A 24,893-nucleotide genomic window follows, 5' to 3' on the forward strand; every position below is an offset into this window, starting at 1 on the left:
TCCCAGCTACTTCAGGGCAAAGGTGGACTACTGGCCAGTCCATAGCAGGGCCACAATCACAATTTGTTATTTACATCCCAAATCTTTATGAAGTAGAAAAGAAAGCCAGATCCATTATCCAGCAGTATGATCATAAATCCAGCTCTGGTGTATTTTCATCCGAGGGGCCAGCTCCAGGCTCATACTGTTGGTGGTCAGCTTTGGGATAACACTGAGGCCTAAGTTTGGTTTGGAGAGAAAAATGTGAAGGAATCCTACAATCAGGAAAACACGAGAAGCACCTTGGGCTGTGTCAAAGCACAGAAACATCAACAGCCTAATGAAAAAATATACAGGAACAAGAAAAAAAAAAGTGGTTCCACATACTGGTTCATAAACATTACGGCAATGAGCCTGCGAGTTCTAAAAACACACAACCAGGAAGCCGCTTTCCCTCTTTGTGCATGTGGGATTAAAACAAATGCATCTGGTTAAATTCATCTAGGTGTTTAAAAAAAAAACTTGTGCTGCATGTAAACACGATGTCGCTGTTTTAAATCATCGTTCACACTTCAGCGGCAGAGCAGCGGAGTCAAGTGCTGACGGCCCAGTGAGATTATCCAAAAAAGGAGATGATATGAAATCTGGCAAACAGACAACAACAAGCTCTGCCTGTGATGGAGGCAATCCGTTCAAGGTCAGAAATGATTCAGAGGAATTAGTAAATGACTTCATGTCCGCTGCTGCACACGGGAATGTGGGGCGCTCTGAGATCACAAAAGTGGAAACAGAGAGTGTCAGAGTGCCACGTATACAAATTAGAAGTAACACTGGACCACACACGCCTGTGAGGAGCTGCATGGGGCCCGCTGCACTGAGACGAAGAGCAAATCTTCAAATGAGCAGACATCCTTACAAAAAAACGAATAAAACACGACACAGATGTAAAGGAAAACCGCAGACTTTAAGAGATGACCTGATGACCAAACAGCGTGGAAGGACAGTTTATGGTGGAAAAGATCTGGTCTCCAGCCAACACTGACGGGGATGTGGGTCACAAGCCTAAAATCAAGGTCAACAAGAGAACAGATAACGGGACGTCTGAATCAAAGAACAGAGTGATGCTTTTTTTCTTGGCACCATGATTTTGGAATTTTGCCGATCTCAACACATTGTCCCGTCAAACTGTTAATGGAGGAACTAGTGTGCGATTGGTAATGGTAAATGGCGTATACTTATATAGCGCCTTTCTTCCTACAAGGACAAGGCACTTTACAGTCACAGACCCATTCACCCAGTCACACACACATTCACAAACTGGTGGTCGCTCCGCTGCCAAACACAGGCGCCCGCCTACCACCAGAGGCAAGGTGGGGTTTAGTGTCTTGCCCAAGGACACTTTGACACATGGGCGTGCAAGGCGGGAATCGAACCTGCAATGTTACGATCATGGGTCGACCGCCCTACCGCTGCACCACGGCCGCCCCACGGCCGATTGGTCCAATGTTTGGTGAGGGTGTGGTTAACCTTTTAACACCAGAGATGTCACCAATGACACATATATATATAACAAATACTCTTTAACGTACTGCAAATTGGCCTTGCATATCAGCATAAAGTCCATTTGCAACACTTTACGTTAGTAATGTTCACAAGACCGATATAAAAAGTATCAGTATGAAAGTATGAAAATATAAAATGTATCACTTCACTGCTGTACAGCGTTGCATATCAGTACAAAGCTGCTTTTGTCCACTACAGAATCTGATGGAATTACATTAATTTTTAAAGTTCCAATGTTAAAGGGTTAATAATGAAAACCAAATAATTATAGAAATATAAGCACCAACAGCAGTGACGTGCGGTGAGGTTCACCGCCTGTGAGGCACTGACATCATCAGTCAGATTTACAAACATAAGAACCCTACAAAGTAGCTTATTCACCATTTGATTGGGAACAGTTAAAGTGTGTCGTTTAAAATTGTATTTCTTCCATTTACAAACAGTAGCAAAAACAAAAAAAATCCCCACAATTGTTATTATTGACTTACTTTTACTTACGAAGAAAGTTATTGCGCCGTTCCTTCTGAAGAAACACATGGATAAACTGTTTGTAGAAGTGTTCCTTTTCTTTCTTCAGTTGTCAAAGTCTCTCTGTCTCAGTGGAGACCCCCGCCACTGACGTGTCTCCACAAATTCCTGAGTTTAGACACGTAATCCTTCAATTAGAAAATGATGCTAAACAATATTGAAGAATTACTAAGCAGCACTTGACTTGCTACCACTAATTTTATGATTCTTTCGCTGCCGTGTCACTCTCTCACCTCTGCCTTGAGGAACGCATACTGCATCACTAAGTGTATTTCTAAAGGGTATTTTTAGCAGATAAGAAATACTAAATCAGTCACAAACTGGCAGTGTAATCAGACAAATGGCGAGAATAAAGAAAAATGAAGACATTAAGAAGATAGCGTATTTTATGATGATAGAAAGACCGAAACAGTAGAGCGCATGCATCAGCTGCAGCTCCAGTCAGTCTGGGCGCAGGTGAGGCACGGCTGCTGGTGCCTCACCTGCCGTTTTCTGGTGTATTTGAAAAGGAAATGCGTGAATTCCATCTTTTTTTTTAGGAAAGAAACCCACACAGAAAAAAGTAATCTTAGAATAGACATGTTTAAAAGATAATATTTGATTTTTACTTTTAATAATAAAAAGTATATTAATCTTATTTAATGAATGTATTTTTGAAGCCAGGTTTTGCACGTCACAGCTAGGCTAGACATGTAATTTACAATGTCACACAAAGTTTTGTTGAGTCTAATATGGGTCCATCAATGTGTTAATCAAAATAATACACTCCTAATAATATGGAAATATGAGTTTTAATAATATGATTGACTTAAAAATAAATCCTACCAGCCAAGTTGACCTGTCTGTAATGGTCAATAGAGGAAGTGCAACATTTGTTACTTTCTGGTTTGTTCTGTGTTTGAAGTTGGAAGGTGGGCTTGGATGTAATAGGATAGAAATACAAATAGAAAGCTATATTGTCACCATACAAGGAGCATGACGAAAATCAACCAACAGACACCTAAGTTCCTTCCTTTCTGCATTTTCTGAACAGTGACAGGTACAACACCAAACCTTACACGTGAGCTCCTCCTGCTCTGAAAAAATTCCCACTTCTGTCACTGTTGTACTTATATCTCCTGGAAATTTTGCCTGGTGTATGGCTGAGCAGCGCATGGATGTAGAGTGTGGGGCAGTGCCCTGCAAAGACTTTAAAGGATTTCATGAGCTTCTTAGAAACCATTTAATGATTCACACTGAAACCAAGTCTTCTTTCCTTAGTTAACTTTCCTTTATTTTTGCACAAACTGTTCCCCTTTTATGTTGACTCAAGACCAAAACTGAGACAAGGAGCTTGTCAAAATACCCATCCTTGTAGTGTTTTATAATAACCCTATGGTTATACGGCTTAATGGCAGATCAAAATAATCTTCTTCAGTGCTAAAAACCACATTGTTTTGTTTAACCTCTACATTATATGTACTTATAAATCTTGGCTCCTGTGGAGAACCTTTAACATTGTGTTTTCTTTCATACCAAAACATTTTTTTGCATAACTAAACAGTGTAGTGTGGTATATCAGTAATTGTAGTGAAGTTCAAGTATTTATTGGTAATGTGTTAAGGTTTAACCCCTTGATGCCGATAGAGGCGTTCTATCCTCAAAATAATTCAAAATGTATCCAAAATAGCGTCCGTATCACTCCACTCCTGTCGATTTACTTTCAGTATTTCCCTGGGAACCTCTTTCAAGCATTAGTTTCTCGTAGGAAGGGTCAGAGATAGAGCACATCCTGTTCTTCGCTGACAATCGCTGACAATCTTGCAAAAATTGTTGAATCTAAGGTAAGCTGTGCAAATATAAAAATATGATGAATATTGTTGAAGATATTTGATGATTTCGGAAACACCACTAAGAGCCACAATATAATTATCCCATCCTCTGATGTCCTTTTAAGTGCCACACGAGAAAGAAAGTCCTTTGTTGATGGTACCTGCTGAGGAAATGCTTCATCTTGACGAAGACAGCTAAAGGAGATCATCACAGCCGATACCACCTTACAAGACAACCTGCTGCTGTTTCACAAAGGAAGCAAAACAGGTATAATCTAACAAGAAAGAGAGGAACCGCTGTGACTTTTGAGAAATTTGAGTTTTCCTCCTGTAAGGAACTCAGCAAATCTTTGCAGAGCATGCGAACGAGTGATTTAAGGAACCCAACCACTACACACATAATCTTCTGGACTCCTTCCTGGGTTAGTGTATTATTGCCGCTGTAGTATTTCATGCCAGAATGTGAGGATACAATCTTTTGTGTCGGTGTGCATTTGTTCCTCTGCATGCGTGCGCCGCCAGAGTCACTTCAGTAAACATCAAGGCACTGTTCGTCTTTGCTGAATTAACAAATCTCTTGCATCCATCACCACGCGCTGCCTTTGAAACACACACCGCGGGTTTCAGCCCAGGACTTTGAACCCTCTGATTGCCTGCTCCGCTTTTGCTGGTATCAGGTTATACTCTGGTTAAATATCTGTGCAAAGGTGCCAGTTCACTCCACGTTTAACCTCCTACCCCTCCTGTATTGCTTTACAATGAAGTGTTGCTGATACAACTCCTCAGCTTTGGTTCACTGTACAACACCTGATTCAAAGACGACTTTTATGCCTTAAAGCAGACAGTTCCTTCAATAATTCTGACTGTACTGTAACCATCTCACTTTCTTCTCCTCTCAATCACCTGATAAACAGCTCCTGGACCACAAAGTTAATGGAAACCCATTCAGCCATCTTCAGAACCTGCCAAATCCCTTTCAGGGTCACAGAGTTGCTGAAGCCAACCCAGCGATGAAGGCGGGGTTCACCCTGAACAGCTTGCCAGTCTGTTGGAGGGCCACACACTCACTCACTCACACACACTTACATACACAACAAGTGGTAATTTAGAGACTACAATGAACCCATGAAGCATGTGTTTAGACGGAATTCCAGAGAAAATCCATGCATGCACGGGGAGAACATGCAAACTACATGCAGAAGGTACCCAGCTTGGATTCAAACACTTGTCACTGTGAGGCGAGAGCCAACCGTAGCGCCACAGTGCAGCAAATAAATAGAGAAAAAGTAGTGAATACAATTACTAAATAAAATATATACAATAAATGTGCCTTACGGCTGGTTTCCAGACTTTTTAAAACTGTGTGAACAAGATTGGTTCATTATTTGAAAGAGTTTTATACATCCAAATAAAAATAATCTTAGGTTTTGTGTGTTCTCTTGTGTTCTAAGACCGTTCTGAAGTCCTGATGTTCCAGGATTTAATAAATGAGACGTTTGCAAATCAAACTGCATTAATCCAGCACAACTAAGAAACCTTTTTATTTCCAAATATGATTTCTCACATGCAGTTCAGAAGAAGGGCGTTTTTTCGGTCTGGAATCATAAATTAGTCTATAAGTTCCACCTAGTCGCCTTCTAGAGGTAAAACTAATTCATCCTTCATGGGTTGAGATTATTTTACAGCCCCTTGTGCACAAAGAAAAGCAGAAAGTTGACATTTCCCTCAATAACATAATATACAATATGACACTTTTTTTTTGCATTATGACGCGCATCTAGTATAAAAAAGAAACTGGAATATTTTCACATTAAACTGACAACTGAATTGTAGGTCAACGCATCTTGGTTGTTAAAAATATGAAAAATCAATAGGATGTGCCTGTCTTACCTACTTCATTGCCTTTACGTTATTCAAGTATTTGCTATAACCTGTTGCTCGCAGAACTCCCGTAGAAAAAATCTGCATACAAGTTTTGCTCAGCGGCCTCACCGATCAGTCTACAACCTTACCTTTTCCTTTGGGCCACCTACGTGCTCCGTACAGATTTCCCCCACATTCCCAGCCTGTATGCACCCATAAGGCAAATATGCATTTCATAAGGAATAACTAATTAAACCTGAATGATGAGGCGCTGAAGATTTTCATTATTAACATTCATTTCCTTTTAATATTAAATCAATTAAAACCTGAAATTAGTGTTGAATTTGAAAATGCTTTATGCAGCAATTATAATAAAAGTGGTAAAAATGGTAGGAAAAAAGAATAGTACTTTAGGATTATACGATTTTTTTTTTAAAAAGCTTTGGAGTCCAAATTTCAAATTTCACTGGAACCTATTTTGAAATGGGCTTACACTTTAACACACCAAACAACTCTTAAAAGGACTTTATTATCTGATCATATGTGATACAGCACAACAGTAAGAATGTGCTGCTGTGCGTGGATCCTGATCTGCTCTGTGATCCCCACTGGAATGGTAGAGAGACACTTCAAAGCCTGCGGTGAACCTGTAAAGAGCGAGGACGTCACGGGCCTGTTTGCTCTGCACATTCCTGTTCGCATGGCCGTTCCTGCACCCATCTGCATGTGCGTTCATTAGCCGTGCGTTGCTGAACTTCAAAGATGTTGGCCTGCTCTGCCGTGTGAGGCTTCATGCTGACAGGCTCTCTTTGATGAACGGCAATTTACAACAATGTAAAACTAACTGGCTCATCGTGATGCAGCCGCAGGGCCTGTGTTCCTCCGTGACTCACCCGGATGCCTGCTTTGTTTCATTCCTGTTGCTCAGAGCCGTTTGGGGATGAGGAAAAACATTGCTGCATCTCTTGCAGATTGCCCACCTGCAACTCTGTTTAGGTTGCAGTGTAAGCCTTTTACCTGTGTTTGTGCTTCAAAAACCTTTGCTCCTCTTTGATATTTCTTTTCAACAGAATCAATGGAATGCAGTTTATCACTTGGATTATGCTCCACAAAAGCTGCCCTAAACAACCAGCTGAGGTGAAGGGTCCATCAGGCTTCTAATGGCTGAGCTGGGCTTGTTCTCACTGTTTAATGTCATGTCTGACAGCATCGACACTTCCTCCTCTCCTACCTCTGGTTGCTCTGTTACTGGAGCACCGGTTCTTACAGCCAGAGCAGCTTAAATTCAATAAAAGTTGGTATGAAGCACTCCATTAAAGCAGAACTTGCCATCATAAAAATTAGGCTTTGACTCAAAGTGTAAACCATCTCATTATCACTCCTCAGCTGAAGGTGAAGAGAAAAATGCAGCTGTGACTCTGGTGACATTTTGGGTTGATAGCAGATGTGCTGCAGGATCACAAAGATGCTCGTCTTTGCAAAACAAAAGTTTAACAAACAAAAACACTGCAAAAACCTGATAAAAAAGACAGACCCTTGTTTCAAGAAATTCTGTCTTGCAAGACAAATAATCTTAACAAGTTTTTTAATAGCATAGTAATCTTTGTTTGAGAAAACAATTTTTTTCTCAGAATAAGGACTTTCGGTAAAACCAAAAAAATGGGCTCCGAATTTTTGACTTATTTCTCAGGGGCCTGTTTTATGCAGCGCATCTTAACTGCAAAACCTAGCAAAGACCTGCTTGTATGCATTTGTTTTTCATAAGATGCGGTAGAATGTAGCAACAATGTGGATGTAATTAGATGCAGACAAGCGGACCTGAAGGCCATAGAACCTACTCTGAAGCTGAATTCTTCATTAGAATAGAGTTTCTGTTTTGAATCCGTCTTAATTTCAAGAAAATTTGTTATTTTTTTCATTATCAAGAAAACAGATGTTTGTTTTCTCCCTAAACCACAGGAACCTTTCAAAGCCCCACTTTGAATTTCTTTTGGTAAATGTCCCAGTGGTCTTTTAATTATTATTATAGATTTTTTAGCAACAATCAATAAACCTGTGTCGTTTTCTAGGACATAGTTTCTGCAGAGCAGCAAGAGTTCATTAGAATCTCATCTCTGACTTGTGGGCACGACCGTTGCCATCAAGCAACCATGTCCCCACTTCCGCTCCCTGTTGATTCACAACAATTTAAATAAAAAAATACTCAGAAATGAAAAGTCAAGCTGAATTTTCTTTCTATATGTCCTCCATTATCAGAAAAATGCCACAAGAGCATCTTAAAAACACCATTTTCATCGGAGTAGATATTTTAAAAGGTTAACACTTCCCTGTAGAAACATGATGAAACATGGCAGACGCAGGATGTATCAAACTTGGATCAACAACAGGGCCGGCCATTGGATAAATAGTTCGATTTCTGGAAAGATAAGGTTCTTCAATGCCTGCCGTTTTGTTGTTCTGAATTTTTCTGCATCCCACATGTTTGTTTTCGAGGGCTGATTGGGAAAAGGCAGATGCAAATGCAGGAATTTCCAAAATAACATCATAGGAAGAAGGGGCTATGGGGGTGGGGCGGTCCCTGAGAATAATTTTCTCCTCACATTGTCATTAAGACATCAAAGCGGATGCAGAAGATACAAGGCTTTTCAGTGCTGACACAAATGCGCTCTCAGTGCGAGGAGCACTGAATGAAAGCAGGAGGAGGAGGGATGCTGAAGAACCTGTTCTCTTGGCTTTGATGGTGGCGAGGGAGTGAAGCGGCAGAGAACAGACAAAAGTTCCTCAAACTTCAATCGAAGGCTTTTTGTGGCGCAGGTTTGCAGCCTCTCTCCCCATGATTCCTCCCCTCTTTCGCCTTCCTGGTCCCTTCAAACATGTCTTTGCTAATTGCCAGACCCTGTTCTGCACTGGCTGGGCTCTCCACTCGTCTTAGGTCCATTCAGAGGAGAGGGGGCGGTTGCAGAGGGAAGGGGTAGTAACTCGTTTGGAGTGGGACAATAGAGCCTGCGGGGCGAGTGACAAACCGCAACCCTAATGAGAAAAGACTCCTTGAGTGAACATGCAGCTCTGTCAATAGATTAGCCCAGTGTGTGAGAGCCTCTGCTGCTGGTTATGGTGATGTTTGCATAGTAAGACGACAGAAACTTGACTAAGACGGTAATAAAATCTGGTAATAAAGTAACAGAAAGGAATTTAAAGAACAAAAAAGGCATGCATCTTTGTGTATGTTTGTGCATGCTTGTGTGTGTAGGTGCATACATGTGCGTGTGTATGTGTTTGGTGTGTTGCTGCCTCCTGAGTGCAACAATGGTGAACAGGACAAATCCTCCAGACCGTATAATGACGACTAAGCTGTCTATTGAGGGTACATGGCTCCCCTGCAAACTTCTCTGAACGGAAACAAAAACCCACTCTCCCCCGGTCTCCCCCCTTTCTCACTTCTGACATCCCTTCATGGTGTGCTTGTGTGCTCCAGCTCCATGCTGCCAACTTAAGGTGGGAAAACAATAAGCACATAAATGAAACAATAAATTAGATACACTCAACTGGTAGCATTTTTAGCTTCACTTGGTAACAGCAACGTTGTTGATGCTGCTGTGTCCAGCAGAGAGTAACAGTTCTTGTATTGTTTGTGACCCCCCCTTGTCCTTTGTTGTTGGGGTTTGTTGTGAGGTGTTTTTGGAGAAAGAGTGCAGCCTCTGTTCACCTTTAAGATTAATGTTTTAGCTCCACAATTCAGCCGTTTATGTAGTTGACGTCATTCCATTGGATTCTGAAGCAAGAAAAGCAGCTATGTGGCACCACGCAACACTAACCGTAGTCCATTTATAATATGTTGGTGCAAAGCTGCTTTTCCACGTCAGAATCAGCTGATTCACATTGACCGCATAAAGGAATGAAGAGTTACAGCATGTCAAAGGGTGAGAGTTAGGTGTCGCCTGTGACTTCAATGGGTTTTTCTCATTAGGGGCCAGTAGCTTCCCTGGATCCTCTCATCGGAGCTTTTAGAGTGGGTGCTTGTGGAATAAAGGGTGGGGGTGGACATCTCTCACAAACATTCACTTCAGGGATGGGTAGAATTTTCTTGAGTGAATCTTTGGACGGTTAAAGTCTCCCTGGTGAACTCAATCCAGTTCTGGAGTTTCAACATCCAGAACTGCAATGAACAGATCTTAGAAGAATTTCATGTCTAATCTGTGTGTGAAATTGATGCGTTCTAGGAATGGGTGAGCTGCAGTTTGTATGCTCCACTCGAGCATGTTTGGGCTTTCACCAGGCACTATGACTTCCACATACAGTCCTAAATCATGCTCCATAGGTGAAGTGACGTCTCCTCCAACATGTATGTGTGTGGCCTTGCAAAGACTTGTGATCTGTCCAGGGTGTATTCCAGCTTCACCCAACAGTAGCTGGGATAGGCTCCAGCAACCACATGACCCCAAAAGGAATACAGCAGATTCTGATGGATGGATGGCTAGATTTGGCATTTGAAACCATCTCTACTCAAACATTTTTCAGAGTGCAGTCTCCACATATGGAGTCTGAAAATAGCTCTTATAGGGAATAATTTGTTTTGGCTCAGGATTCAGGTTCTCTCCTGTCTTAACAGCAAACAATCATTCATAACCCCTCTTCCTGCCTCTGCTGTCATTCACTTCATACTGGACTCACCATGGAAGACCGTCAGCCAAACGGTTCCTGTTCCTTTCTTAAGGTTTTACCCACACTTGTCACACGCCGTGATACCAGAGCACTCTGACACTCGGCTACATTTGTTTCTCATTATATTTTCGTTGAATAGAAGCTGTTATGCTAGAACACACTCAGTAGGAAAGTTACACCTCGAGATTCTGTGAACAGCTGGCAAATTAGGTTAAAGTCAAATTCTACCTTAAACATTATACAGAGTGAAAGAGGAGAAACAGAAATGTCCACACCTCACACCAAACAACTCTTCTGTTGAACTCAGTGCGTGATCTGCAAGTATTGGTGATTTATAGACAGTAAAGAAACACATATCCACTTGACTTCACACTATTCCATGACTAATATGGTATAAAATAATCTCAGAGAACTTTATATTTTTAATTTTTTTTACGTTACTTTCAGTAACACCTACATACGTTTCTGTACATATAAAAAAAAAAAGAAAACTAGAACACACGAGTCACCTGTGTTTGGAGGTGGATTTCCAGATTAAAGGAATTTATGTCACTGAAAAAAAGCTGTTGACTGACAGATGATGTATGGTACAAAGAATTGAGAAGTCAAAGCAAGCAGAGGGTATTTAAGACCCATTAAGGGTCTCTTGGAGCTTGACTTGGTACACAATCAGTGAAAGACAAAGGTATGGTCACCCCCTCACAGGCAAACACATGCACAACTGCAAATGAAGCATGAAGGTAAACTAGAGGGGAAAGAACAAGGAGGTGAAAGACATTCTGAAGGAGAGACACCTCATCTATTAGAGCAGGGGGATGGGGGGAAGTAATGGAAAAACCAAAACTCTGAAAAATAGGGATGAAAAATGAGAAGCTGTGTGAAGTTTATGTTTCCCAGAGAACATCTCAGTGTGTCAGGTGAAGGCTTTGAGGATGAAATGCGTTTGTGGCTAGAACTCATCATGATGAAGATTTCTTGTCCTCTCTGAGCCCGTTAGCATCTGAAGGCTGGAGCCCGGAAGAAAATTTAAGCTTTACTCCTTCTTTCCTTGGTGCCCCAGTCTGTCCATCTTCCTTCTATCTGTCTGCCGCCGGAGAAACGAGGCAGAACGAGAGGATGTGGGACAGACAGCCGTGAAATGGAGGCGACTCTGCAGCTGACTGTGTGTGTGTGTGTGTAAGGTAAATATATCTTTGTGTACTTATGTGTTTATCTGTGCTGCATGACAGCGAGGCTCAAAGCAGCTTTTGAAACTTGACTCCATTTTTCATCCCCCATCTGGACCTCCACAATCCGGCTGATGCTCTTTCATATGTGCACGAAGCTGCGCGCCTACACACCAGCATGTTTACAACCCTCGTCTCCACAATGCAACCCTGATTTCCGGAGGATCGGCTTTGCGTGTCTCATTGTATGGGTAGCCTGTTTTCACAAGCGCAGGACCAAAGCGAACGGAAGAAATCCAACACATGACTGGGAAAAATCTGCTTGCAGAAAAAACAAATGTCACATTTAGATTCTTTTTTTTTTCCTGATTGTTTGAACCGCCTGCAAAAATGAAAGAAATCTGTTCTTGTTTTGAGCATGTTTAACCCTGGGGAAGCCAAAAACAACAATCTTCTGGGCTTTTAACGGTAATTTGAGAATTTTTTTGTTGGCTCATTTAGGGTTGCAGCAATTAAAAGCAGCCAAAAAAATATAATCAGTAAAAATAAAAGTACAAACAAAATAAAAGACAGTTACCATATTTGACCCCATAGGATCCATATATGCACTTTTTTACCTCTCAAAAAAGGTTCACCACTCTTTTTTTTTTAAGTCACACAACTTTCCACTGCAGAAAACACACCTGTAGAGTTTATCATTGTGAAACAACAGGGAGGGGGACGAGGTTTCAAGGTTACTTTTTGTCAGGACAGAAACTATGTCCTAGAAGACGACACAGATGTTTTTGATTTTGGTCAAATACTGCAAGATCCTAATTAAAAGAACACTGGGAGCACTTTTACAACAGATGAAAAGATGACAAGAGTAGGACTTTAAATAGTGCCCCCCTAATTTATGTTTTATTTATTGAAAAGTAGAAAATTGATTAAACACACACCAGAAAATGGCAGAACTATTAACTAAAACCAATACATGAAAACAGCGAAGAAAGGAGAATCGATGGCTGAGTTGCTACACTTATAGTATATGTATCTTTATGTATTGTGTATTTTGTCTTTCAGTGTCATATAAGCCCGTGTGGGCTGGGCACATTAGTGCATGACACTTAAATAAATCAAATCAATCAATCAATCAATCAATATAGATTCTAGGTTTGGTGTTTCTATTATCATTGCCAGAAACTAGAAATTAACTGCATCTTGCATTGCATTTATTCCGGGGGCAGCTTTCTTACATCTGCTGTGTATATTCAACATTGAACCACAAACTGCGTCTTTTTGGGAGCAAAAACATGCAAACATCCAGCTGGATGTGCATGCAGGAAAAACTAGCTACACCGCTTTAAGATTTCTGTGCTCCAGTTAATAAAACCATTTTTTTTGACTCCCTGTGAACGCAGACGCTCAGCATGCAGCAGCTCCAGGTTCACTCTGTGCATTTTTGAAGGATTACTGAGAGTGTAACCTGAGCACAAGGGCTCTGATTGCCAATAGGTGAGCGAGGCTGCGAGTGACTGACACTCGGTTGTTTCAGATTAATTCTAGACTCTGTGTAATTACACACACACTGCTGTATGTGTGTTTGTGTGTGTCTGTGTGACTCACACCAATTAGACCACAAACCTTGGCCACCTCTACATCCTCTCCAGATGAGGCACCACATATCTCAATTAAAACCTGAGAAACCTGAGAGTACAAACACACAGCAGGAATCAGGTTGGCGGGACTGATGGACGGAGAGACGATGTCGGCGTGCAACTCGATCTCGTGTGTTCGTTTCTGGCAGAAGGAGACAGCTGCAGTCTCACAAGCTCAGAACGAACCTAGGGATGAGGAAGAATGTGGTTTGATGAGAAACAAAGACAAAAGCTCAAGATAGGACTTGTAATCGTTTAGTCAGCTCGCAACAGCACAATGAGTTGTTGTTCCACAGTAAACTAATCTGTGAGACATCAGGCTGACGGTCTGTGTGCAGGAGAGTTACTGAGCTTAGAATTGTGAGCAGACTAATCTTCCAGGAAAACCACAAGAGAAGCTAGAAAGCGGAGATCCACATTCGTTTTCCTAGTTTAGGATGGTTAATCCCACGTTTCCACCTTTCTGAGCTCAAAATTCATCACATATCACACCGCTCAATAAACACAAACACTGTTTACAGTTGTGTTCTTACATTTTTTTTTTTTTCTGACGAAGGTATTCCGCCGAAACATGTAAGGTACGTTTGACAAAAAAAAAAAAAACGTGTCTGAGAAAAAAATAATTTAAGAACAGTTTAAACTAGTAGACACAATGAACTTAATTGAACTGTTTACAGTTGTTTGTTCAAGCATACAGTCCTACTCTGGGTTTGAAATCTTTCTCTGTCTGTCTTTTCTCTTTGTTCCTCAACTATGAGCAGATGTCAGCTGCTGTGGTGGAGTTCTTAAATCACTGCAAATCATCACAGCCGTCACTTAAGAAAGCAGCAACTGTGCATTGATGAGCAAGCTCATCCCTTCTGGAAACACTTTATGATAACCATCAGTTAAAGCTTGATTACAAAGTAATAATAAACTGTTAGTTCATGAGTTATGCATGCCTTGTTAAATAGCAATTAACAGTTTTTAGGGGATTTATAATATGCAATAGATCATGACCAAGTTGTTAATATAAACCTTACTAATGACTTGTGAAATATTATGTAATAGTTTATATATCTTATTTGGATGCTATTTTAAAGTTGCATCTATTCCTCATTTATTAACTGTTCGTAAACAAGGAACATTACCAACTTTAAAATACCATCCCTGAAACATATAATTAGTAAGTAATTTGCTAACAGTTTATGAAATATTACTAATTTATAAGGCACATATTTTGACATATATTAATCAAGTCATTTATATCTCTATCCTAACAGCTTGGTAGTTATCTATTGGTACACTTATAACTGCTTAATAAACTGTTATTTAGAAAGTCATTCATAACTCATTAACTAACAGTTTATTACCGTTTTAATATCTAGCCTTAAAAGATAATTATAGTAAGGTGTTGTTGACTTTTTCTGCACGGTGGTGCAGTGGTTAGCACTCTTGCCTCGAAGCAAGAAGGCCCTTGTTCAAGTCCCGGCTGGTGGACCTGAAACAGAACATCGATGAGGGACTTTTCTGTGTGGAGTTTGTTTGTTCTCCCCGTGCATGTGTGGGTTTTCTCCAGCTTCCTCCCACCATCCAAAAACATGCCTCATAGGTTAATTGGTTACCCTAAATTGTCCAGGTGTGAATGTGAGAGTGCATGGGTGTGTGACTGAGGCCCTGCGACAGACTGGCGACCTGTCCAGGATGTCCCCATCCTTCGTCCATGAGTGGCTTGGACAGGCTCCAGCAGCCCAGTGACCCCGAAAAGGACAAAACTGTTTAGAAAGATAAATGAATGAATGAATGTTATTGAGCTGGGGAGTTTAAAGCTCTGTTTCACACGCCTCTGCAAGAAGTTTCCTTCATTCACACATCAGGTACACTCTATTCAATGTCACATGTGGATCACCTTTTTGAGGTGAAACAAAATAATAAAAAGAGGAAAAGTGTCCTCATATTTTCAGGAGGGTGCTGAGGTCTGCTCAGAATTTAAAGAAAAACTCTTTCAGTTCCACATTACTGGTGGTCCCATAAATCCTCCCACACCAAGGCACAAGGGCCTCAAATAAACAAGCACAAACACACACATGCAGACTATTTACTCACACAAACATTTGCCAAGCTACACACACAACAAAAGAAAAAAAAACTTCAAGGAATCTTCTAATTTGCTTCGCCAACCTAAAGCCAGCCTATGCTGAAAGACTCTACGTCACTTCCAAGCACACAGGGGACACTTCCCTCCATTCTAATGTCAGTCACACCAAGAAAAAAGATGAAACTGTTCAAATGTTATTTCAAATGAAAAGGTGGTCAAAGAAAAATAGGACTAAAATAGGAAGGAAGGAAGACGAAATTCTAATAGAAGATCCTGTGAGCTAGAAACTGAGAGGGAGGACTGTACGATGCAGGTGTGGTCTCATTATAGTGAAATGGAGCGGTCATAGAATAATTACAGCAAGACCACACAGGAGAGCGGTGGAGATGAAAGCAGAGAGCAGCAGGAAACGAGGAAGTCAAGCAAAACAGCCCAGAAACTCTCAACAGAGGAGCAGAAAACAAAACAGCAGCATGAAACATTCTGTTTTCCTCCACTAACATGCAGACTCAGTCTCTGAATCGCCTTTTAGACCAAGACAATGGCCCTCATACAAAACAGCCACACCGCACATTCGAACCATCTCTGCCAAAAAGATTGTTCCAGCTAGGAAAACATTTGTTTCCATGCTCTGTGCTTCTCTAAGGAGATGCTGAGGCCTGATTGTTGGCTTGAATTACAGGGTGGGGGCATCTTTGAAAGTTAACATCATGCACCTCAGAGCGTCTCCGGGTGCCATGTGTGTTATCTCCAAACAGTGACTGAGTCCAGTTTGCCTGGACCTGCATAACAGGACACAATCACCATTCAGAAGGGTATTTAACTGGATTTTGACTGGAATTTCCCTGTTTCCCACCATGAAGTTGTTGTTTTTGTGTGCATGGTTTTAGAGAGTATCGACCCACTTTCAATCTACGCTTTCAAAGCCTTGAACAAAGCATCCATGTCATTCCTGCAAAGTATGCAGCTGTTACACAATCTAGGAGACATACAAGGTTGTTGGATGTGTAGATAGAAACGCCTCAAAGCATCTAAAAATGTTTACCTGAACGTTTTAAATACTCTATTGTGCCTGTCCCAAGTCCAGATAAAATCCAGTAGGTTACAGGAAAGGCATCCCATGTCAAATTAAATCAATCATAAGAATCACAAATACAACCTTCATACCCCACTGGTTTGGTTGTGGGCATGTAAACGAAGACCAGTGCTGTATACCTATAGCAAGTGTGTCTAATTGCAGGCCTCGAGGGCCGGTGTCCAACATGTTTTCCAACCAACCTGCCACTGAAGCTCCTTATTGGCTAAAAACACCTGATCCAGCTAATCAGCAGCACATAAAGCAGGGTTTCTGGAAAACTGTACATCCAGTGAACACCCGGTTTGTACGTAAAGCCTGAAAACAAACGTAAAAAATTGTGCAATGCGGGGATTTTGAACGCGAAAGCTCAAAACGCAGGTTTACGGTTGATGACAGACTTTTCATTAAAAGTGGCCGCTTGAAACCAGCCGCGGTCGGTGTGAGTGTTCAGAACAGCTCTGATAAAGGTTTGCTCAGCAGCCTACATTCAGTTAAATAGAATGATTTTTTCTAATATGGACATTACAAACAAACAAATGAGAATTTGTTTGTTGTTCAGCCTTCCTGCTGGACGAGCAGCATGATGACTTTCATTCATGGTCTCTGCAGCCAGTGTGCATGCACATGTGAAGTGAATGAAAAGGGACAGTAAATGAAGGGGGGGGGGGGGGGGGGGGGGGGGGGGGGGGCAGCTGCTCGCCTGGATGACCTCAGCAGCAGCTGTTAGCCCCCCCCCCAACTCCACCCTGCTGCCCTCTATGTGTGCCAGCTCGTCTTTGAAGTTTGATGAAGCTTTGAATCGCATACCAATTATGATTACTGGAGAATATGGCAGCATATTACCAATTGGCTACATGCCAGTTTACTGGTAAAAAAAAAAAAAAAAGAAAATTGGAAACTGCATTAAAAACTTTCCAAAATAGACTATTTCAAGTGTTTTCCTCCATGAAGTTTTTGCATAAACAAAACAGTAATACTGCAAAAGCATTTCTATTTATGAGGGAAAAACAGTCCAAATAACCCCAAAATACAAGTCATTACCATCAAGAACTTTCCACTGGACTTTATTGTTAAAGCATGACATCATTCATTGTTCTGCCCTGTTGCTCTTTATTAAAGATTTCCACTTGAGTACCAAAATGTTATATAACTAAAAGTTTGGCACCAAGGTTCAAACTATAAAATTACGTTTGTTTTTTTTTTTGCTTGTATACAGAGGTCATGATCAATACAATGTAAAAATATTGGCGGGTGTTTTTGTGTCTTTGAAGTGTTGGCGCAGGGCGCAGGGAGATGCTTTAGTCAGATTTTCTGGAACTCCATCCAGCCTTAATGTCTCTGCTGGCATCCCCTACACTGTCTGAAACCTGAGACACACACACACACACACACACACACACACAACAATCTGTGCTCCAAGCACATAAGTGGAGAAACACACAGGCTTGTGTGTGAATGCGGACTGACACAACGTCCTTCGTACAGGCATCTTGTTTACATGGATAAGAGTTGGGGAAAGCGGCTATTTGGAGCCTGGATAGAAACAACACACCTGTGTTTGAACTGCAAGGTTGTCGACAGGGTCACAGACTACAGCCACCACATGACAAGATGAACTTTGAAAATCCCACATAAAGAGACGACCATACCAACCCAGACATGCTGACAAAAGGTACGACTTGTGGGAAACAAATATGGTGAAGCAAAAAAAGAACAGCATGCAACAAAGTCTCTTTAAAAGAGATGTTTGCACGAAGCCTCACAAACAGAAACCATATTCCACAAAGACACAATGTGTTTCGCAGACAAGGCCAGAGAAAAGCAGCTGATCTTGTTGAACTAATACTTTACCCACGAAGAAACACAATAGCTAAGAAGTCTCTTGTTTGGGATTGAAAAGGATGATCATTTGGCTCATCGTGGCCTAAAACACAATCTGAATCCAAACAAAAATAAATCCAATGGAATCCATAAAAAACAGGTTCACTTCCTGCATTGTTAGGTTCTGCAGGTGAAGCCTGTTAGAAATTGAAGTTCTAAAGAGTGTGTAGATGCAATCAAAGTTTCAAGTTACCAAGCAGCTTCTGTGAGTGACTGGCTCAAACTACACCTGCTGTGTGTGCAGTATCCATTTACACGTCCTCCTTCTAAAAGGTTAGCTTTTTCATTTTTACCTACCTTTCCACTATACTCACAGTCAATGTTGTCCATTTGAATGGGAGACAAGTCAATTAAGGGTGTATTCAGACTGGAAACATTTAGTCCGCTTAAAGTGAACCAGAGTTCGTTTCTCCCGATAATCCGGAACAAATTTTCAGTCTGAATACACCCAAGCAGATCCTGGTCCAGGACCAGGAGCCGCTCTTGGACCAATCTTTGGAGGTGGTCTCGGTTTGTTTTCAATCGGGCTGAGCTTCGGTTCGCTCTGAGATTCCTAAGTCTGAATACAATCTGTCTTCGGAGTGGAACAACTGAACCAAAACCACCATCATAGCCGACAAACAAAATAAGAATGCAGCAATACATAAGCTGCAGACAAATGTAAAGAAACGATTGTTGGGTTATCAAAGAGGAAACAGGGGTCCAGCTGTTTATTTGCTAAAACGTTTATTTTAACACCGCTGAAATCACTTCTTGCATGCTTTTCTGTGTCTCGTTACGCGGCACACACTGCTGTGACGTCAACCGAAAAGCTACCTAGTAGTTCCTTAGAATTCTCTTAAAAACAATCCCATAACATCACAAAAATGACACAGCAACTCATTCAATGTGAATGCAGGCTAATTAAAACACATTTTAACGCGACAAATTGGTTCTCACAGTTTTCCCCACAATCTATACGTCATAAACACTCATTAGCATAATTTTCCTATTCAAAACTGGTAATCGAAATATAAAGTTTTAATAGGTTACCATTCCCGATAAGTATTTTCATAGTGAATAGCTAATAAGCAGCACTTAACAATAATAACGCACTGATATGCAATTTTCGACTTTAGTAAAGTGCTAGTAAGCAGGTTTGTGCTGATTTGCAATTCTTTACAAAAGTAAAAGTACTTATATGCAGTTCTTTTCTGTGGTACAGAGCTGATAAGCAGACTTGCGTTGCATATCAGCGCAAAATCTGGCTTTTCTTATCTTTTAGAATTCATTGAAATTTTGTTTTTGTAATTCAAAAGCCACATTTATATGTTGTTCCAAAACAGACAGCGTTTGAAATATCTTATGTCTGAAGAACGGATCATCAAAGTCTGCTAATTTTCTAAACGGATCCTGTTTTAGCTTAACATGTCAGAGTTATGATGCTATTCATTTCTAAGTCATAGTGTTGGTGGTTATAAATAAATGTTCTTTTATCATTACTGGGACTCTTTGTGCCATTATTTCGGGCTGCAGTGCCTGCCATCAAATGCAGAGACTTTAATGACGCCTTTGAGTTGTGTCAAATGGTGGGTTTGTGGTTGTTCTGATGATTGGGAGCCTTTTGGGATTTGGAGTGGGAGCACTAATCTCAGTGTGGTTTTATTTCATCCTTAGACGGCAATTTGAAACCAATAGTCATTCTATCTGCAGAGATTCCCTAAAATAATAAACTCGCCCCAGATTTTTAAGTCCGTGACTGTAATTTTTCCATGCAAAGAAGCCACATGAATGGATTCATTTGCTTACATCTGGTCATTGCTATTTTATTCATGCACTTTGCAAAAAAAAATGTAACACTCTTTGAACACGCATATTGTGTGCCAAATATGGATTTCAAATAATTCTTAGTACACCTACCTATCACAATCAGTGTGTAGTTCACGTTCACGCTGCCAAAGCCATTTGTGGCTTTGCAGATGTAGGTACCCGCGTCATCCGTCTCCACTTCTTTGATTCGCAGAGCCGCCTGTAGCACCTTGAATCGAGTCCAGCCGCTGTGGATGTTCCGACCATCTTTGGTCCACATGATGAGTGGAGGGGGGTCGCTCTCAACAGGGCAGGACAGCTTCACAGTGCGACCAAGGCGGGCACTCTGACGGTGGTTTACCCTCTCCGACACCCGAGGGGGACCTAAAGGTTGAAGGGGAAAAAACACACATTTGTATTAAATAATATCACGACCGTATATTACATTAATAATAAATTATACTTCATAAACCAACACAAAACTGTAAACGTTGCCTTATATGGCTTTAAAAACAGAGGAATTTCCATATAATCTTTGTAAGTCCATGACGGCTTAATAGTAACATAGTTTTTGAGCGAGCACACGCTGAGTAGGTTTAATACCAACAGAGCTGCCAACAGAGATAAAAATCAAGCGTGACCTTGACTGCTTAGTAGCAGTTCTACAGCGAAACGGCACCCTAGAAAGACAGGAGTATACGGACTGCCTCAACGAGCTGGGAAACCAGGATGGGAATGATGGAGAGAAGAATGAAGGATACAGAGGAGGAAACAAGGAAAAAAGGAGCTAAAAAGAAGAAAGCAGAAGGAAATGAAGGGCATAAGGGAGGATGGAATCTGAGGGAGTGAGAGAAAAAAGGGAATGAAATATGGTGTAGTGGAAGAAGCTTAAAAGAAAAGCAAACAGGAAGCCAGAGAGGTTCACACAGGAGGGCTGTAGGAGTTAACAAGGTTCAATGCATGCCGTATATCTCCGTTTGACCTTTTCTTACGGCTTTTAGGTTAAAACAATACTCTGCTAACCTTGCAGGAAAAGCCCATAACAGCCCACCTTGGAGCAAACAATGACTTGAGAAACAAGAAGCAATTGAAGGGAAACCTGCCATAAAATAACTCACTTAGGTCATGTTCTAAAAGTTAAAGATTAAATAAAAAGTATAAAAGAAGGGGTTGGACTCAACCAAAGTGTCTAGTAATTTAGAATATAACGGTAAAACACAGCCAATATTTGAAGTTTGTCCAATTAGCTCAAACTTTCTTGATAATAGTAAAATATTAAGGTCATAAAAAACACTTCTTTGTTATGCTGTAGAGGCTATATAATCATCGTAAATAATTAGTCTTAGAGAGAATTTGCAATCTAAAATATATCTTTTATTGGATCTCCACTAACCTGATGTCAAATTGTATGGAATTCTAAAGCAGAAATTGTCTTAACATCTGCTGCAACAGATATGAATGCTTGACATGTTTCCCTTATAGACACATTTTGATATGTCCTGAATGTTGCTAAATGAAGGTTTTTTTAGCGTTACCCCATAGATATTCCTAAAGAGGACCTGGCAGGTTGACATCAAAAGCAAAACTCCAGCTGGGTTCATAAACACATATAGAGACACTCATTTCTGGATGTTTGCTAATCTGTCTTTACCTGCATGTAAAGTCCTTTCCATAATCCAAGACAGCTATAACAGCTTCAAGTGTCAACAAGGTTTTGAAGCGTACTCACAGAAATGTTTGACCATTCTTACAGAAGCACACTATTGGTGAAAGATAAGGCATGTCTTTACTCTTATTAATCCGAAATGTGCTCTGTTGGGTTTAGGTCAGTACTCTGCACCAGTCAGTTAAGTTCTTCCACTCACTTATGCATGCATTTATGAAGCTTGATTTTTTTGGGGGCATTGGGAGCATGGAAAATCTCTAGGTGTGTTGAACCCAGCCTCTGAAAGACAAGACCATACCAGTGCAGTACTTCTGCCCACTGCCAATTTTAGACTATTCTGTCAGATTATCAAATGGAGAAGCATGATTCTTCCCCCCAGAGAGTGCCACTACTTTACAGCCCTTTGGTGATGTGCTTTACACCACAACATCTGACACTTTGAATTCCATGGATCTGCAGTTTGGATGCAGCTGTTCGACCATTGAAACATCGTCCACCAAGTTTTCTATACACTGGTCTTGAGCTAACCTGAAGGCCACACGAGGTTCAGAGGTCTGAAAAAAAGAAAATCGGTTCAACCTTTGCACACCGTGTTCCTCAGCCTCCACTGACACTGTTCTGTCAATATATGAGACATACCACTTTGTGCCTGTAGTATTCTAATTCTCAAACCATTTTACTTTGTCTCAATCCCACTGACAGTTGACTGTGAAATATTCAGTACTGTGAACATTTCAGGACTGGACTTGCTGCAAAAGTGATGTCTTCTAACAGACCCACAATGGAATTCACTGCAGTTTTAAGAGCTTTCTGTCACATATATTTGTGGGCCATTTTATTCACCAGTGCCATTGGAAGCGACTGAAACACTTGCATTTAATAATCTGGATGGGTACAAGAATATTTTTGGCAGTAGGGTAGAGTAGTGCGCTTCATGGTTAACCTAACATAATGAAAGTCCATGCTTTAAACATCTAAAGAATGTGTAAATAGATTACCAATGAAAAAAATACCATAGCAGCTCTGACTGAGCAGTCACTTAACAGTGGAGATGTTTAGCTTTATTGAGCTTAGAAATATACAAGCTGTTAAGATGTTAGTTTGTTACGCTATGTTAATGATTCAGCTCTGTTAACCAAGTAACTAGACCCCATTTTGCAGTGGTCTAACTGTAAGTAAGTTTAGAGATCAAATTTTTATTTGTGGATTTGAGGAAACCAGTTTGGTTTCGGCTCCACTTTTTTTTATTCAACAGAAAATTCATTCCAACTATAATTAAACTGACTCGGGTAATAACTGCAAATAGAATTGAACCAAAAAATAAAGTCCATAAGAATTTACTGACCTAGAAATGCTCATGAACAAACATAAAAGCAAGCATGGGCATTTTAAATTCCAAAGAATATTAAAAAACAAAGTTGATTTGAAGTGTTTTTCAACTTTTTTTGAGCCAAGGTACACTTTTCCTTTGTGAAAATACCAACTCTGAAAATGTAAAATAAGAAAAAATTAATTCTGTAGTCTAAATTTAAATTAATTAGTCATTCTTTCTTCAATAATAACCAAAAAACACAAAGGAAAAAGTATTTCATGATTTTTTTTACCATTTTTGTTTTTGACACCAATTAGGTGAAATTGAATAATTTCCAACGGCAAAATTGACTGTCTCTACTGGTGTGGCACATTGGTTGTAAAACGCTGATATATACGCCATCCTGCATAAGCTTTAGAAGTTAAAAAACATTGAAAAAAACAAAGAGATAAGTATGATGGTTTCTAAAGTTAATGCAGGCATCACGAAAATAGATAACATGAAGGACATAGGAGAGTGAAAAACCTTCTAAATATTTATTTAGACTTCTACAGGAGCCTGAGTCCTGACAGGTAAATGAGTTCATTTCTCAGTATTAGTGTTACCATGTTATTAACCTTTTTAAATGCACTTTTTAAATGGATTAATGCATTTTAATGTCTTTTTTATTACATTTCCTCACTTCCTCGCTTTCATTACCCTGAACACATGTGCCTGGTTTGACTGCAATTCTTATTTCCACAGACCTTTTCCATTCCCTCGTTTTTTTCCCATTTTTAACCAACATATTGAAACCTCATTTTGCTCTACTTTTACTACTCCCTCGCTACCATTTACTTCTTACCATTGGCCACTCTCTTCCTCTTATTACCACCTCCTATCCTCTCTTTTTCCCTGTCATCACTCTTTCCCCTCTTTTGTGCCCCCTCTCCATTTTATTGTTTATTCACTCTTCACACCATCCTCTTCTCAGTCACAGGAGATTCACTTCTTTCTCGCAGGAATGTTTCAATGGTCTCCTGCCTTTTTTCAGATCTTCACAAATAGAACTTCCTTAGTTTTACCCAGGGGACCACAGGAGCTGGACTTTCATCCGACCCTCTCATTTCTTGACACTCTTGATTTAAACACATAAGTTGCAGCCTTTTCGACTCCTCTTACTTTCTCCCCGTTCTTCTCTCTCAATATTCCTTAATGTATTCGATGTTGGCAAAAGGATTTTAACGTGTTTCATGTTACACATGTAAGCAAAAACATGAAATTATAGGCACAAACTGTCTCAACAGGTTAAATTTTTTTTAAAAACTGGTTCCAGTTCTCAAAACTACTAAATATCGTAAAGGTTTCATAGTAAGGTGCAATAGTTTTTACTACTGTATCAGATTGATTCCTATATGATCTTTGAAAATCTGTAATTTATAATATTTAACATAACTTATAGCCAGATGTAAATTCTATAGTCTCATTTTTTCAGGATAATTGCTGTTATCTTTAGATAAAAGCTAAGTATGTATTTCTAAATTCCAGCAGGAAAATACTTCGTAGACTGATAAGACTTGGAAGAAGACTTATGAGGGGGCTTATATGCCGTCTAATAATGCGAAAAACTAATCTAATCTATATATATGGTGGAGGTAGTATCACGTTGTGTTTTCCTTCAGCCAGTAGCTTAGTTTTTTGTAAGGCCCATTATTTTATGCAACATTTGTTTTAAAATTGCACATATGTGCGATCTTAAGTTTTTAAATGATGGTTGATTGTCTCAGCTCTTTACCAGTACTTAGAAGACTAGTTCAGCAAATGCTATATTTGTTGGTCCTGCGTGTTTTGTACATTTTTAGAAAAGTCAAGGTTTGGAGACTATGTTACCATTCTATCAGTC

General features: G+C 40.2%; 1 protein-coding gene across 1 annotated transcript in view; it reads right to left on the reverse strand.

The window, feature by feature from the left end:
* LOC101165069 (fibroblast growth factor receptor-like 1) overlaps nucleotides 1–24,893 on the reverse strand; it is an 85,879-nt gene that overhangs the window by 31,463 nt on the left and 29,523 nt on the right. The window contains exon 3 of the mRNA XM_023958961.1: nucleotides 20,145–20,417. Coding sequence (XP_023814729.1) covers nucleotides 20,145–20,417 — 273 coding nt within the window. The remainder of the gene's footprint in view (nucleotides 1–20,144; nucleotides 20,418–24,893) is intronic.

Source organism: Oryzias latipes, chromosome 10 (assembly GCF_002234675.1).
Source record: "Oryzias latipes chromosome 10, ASM223467v1".
NCBI lineage: Eukaryota > Metazoa > Chordata > Actinopteri > Beloniformes > Adrianichthyidae > Oryzias > Oryzias latipes.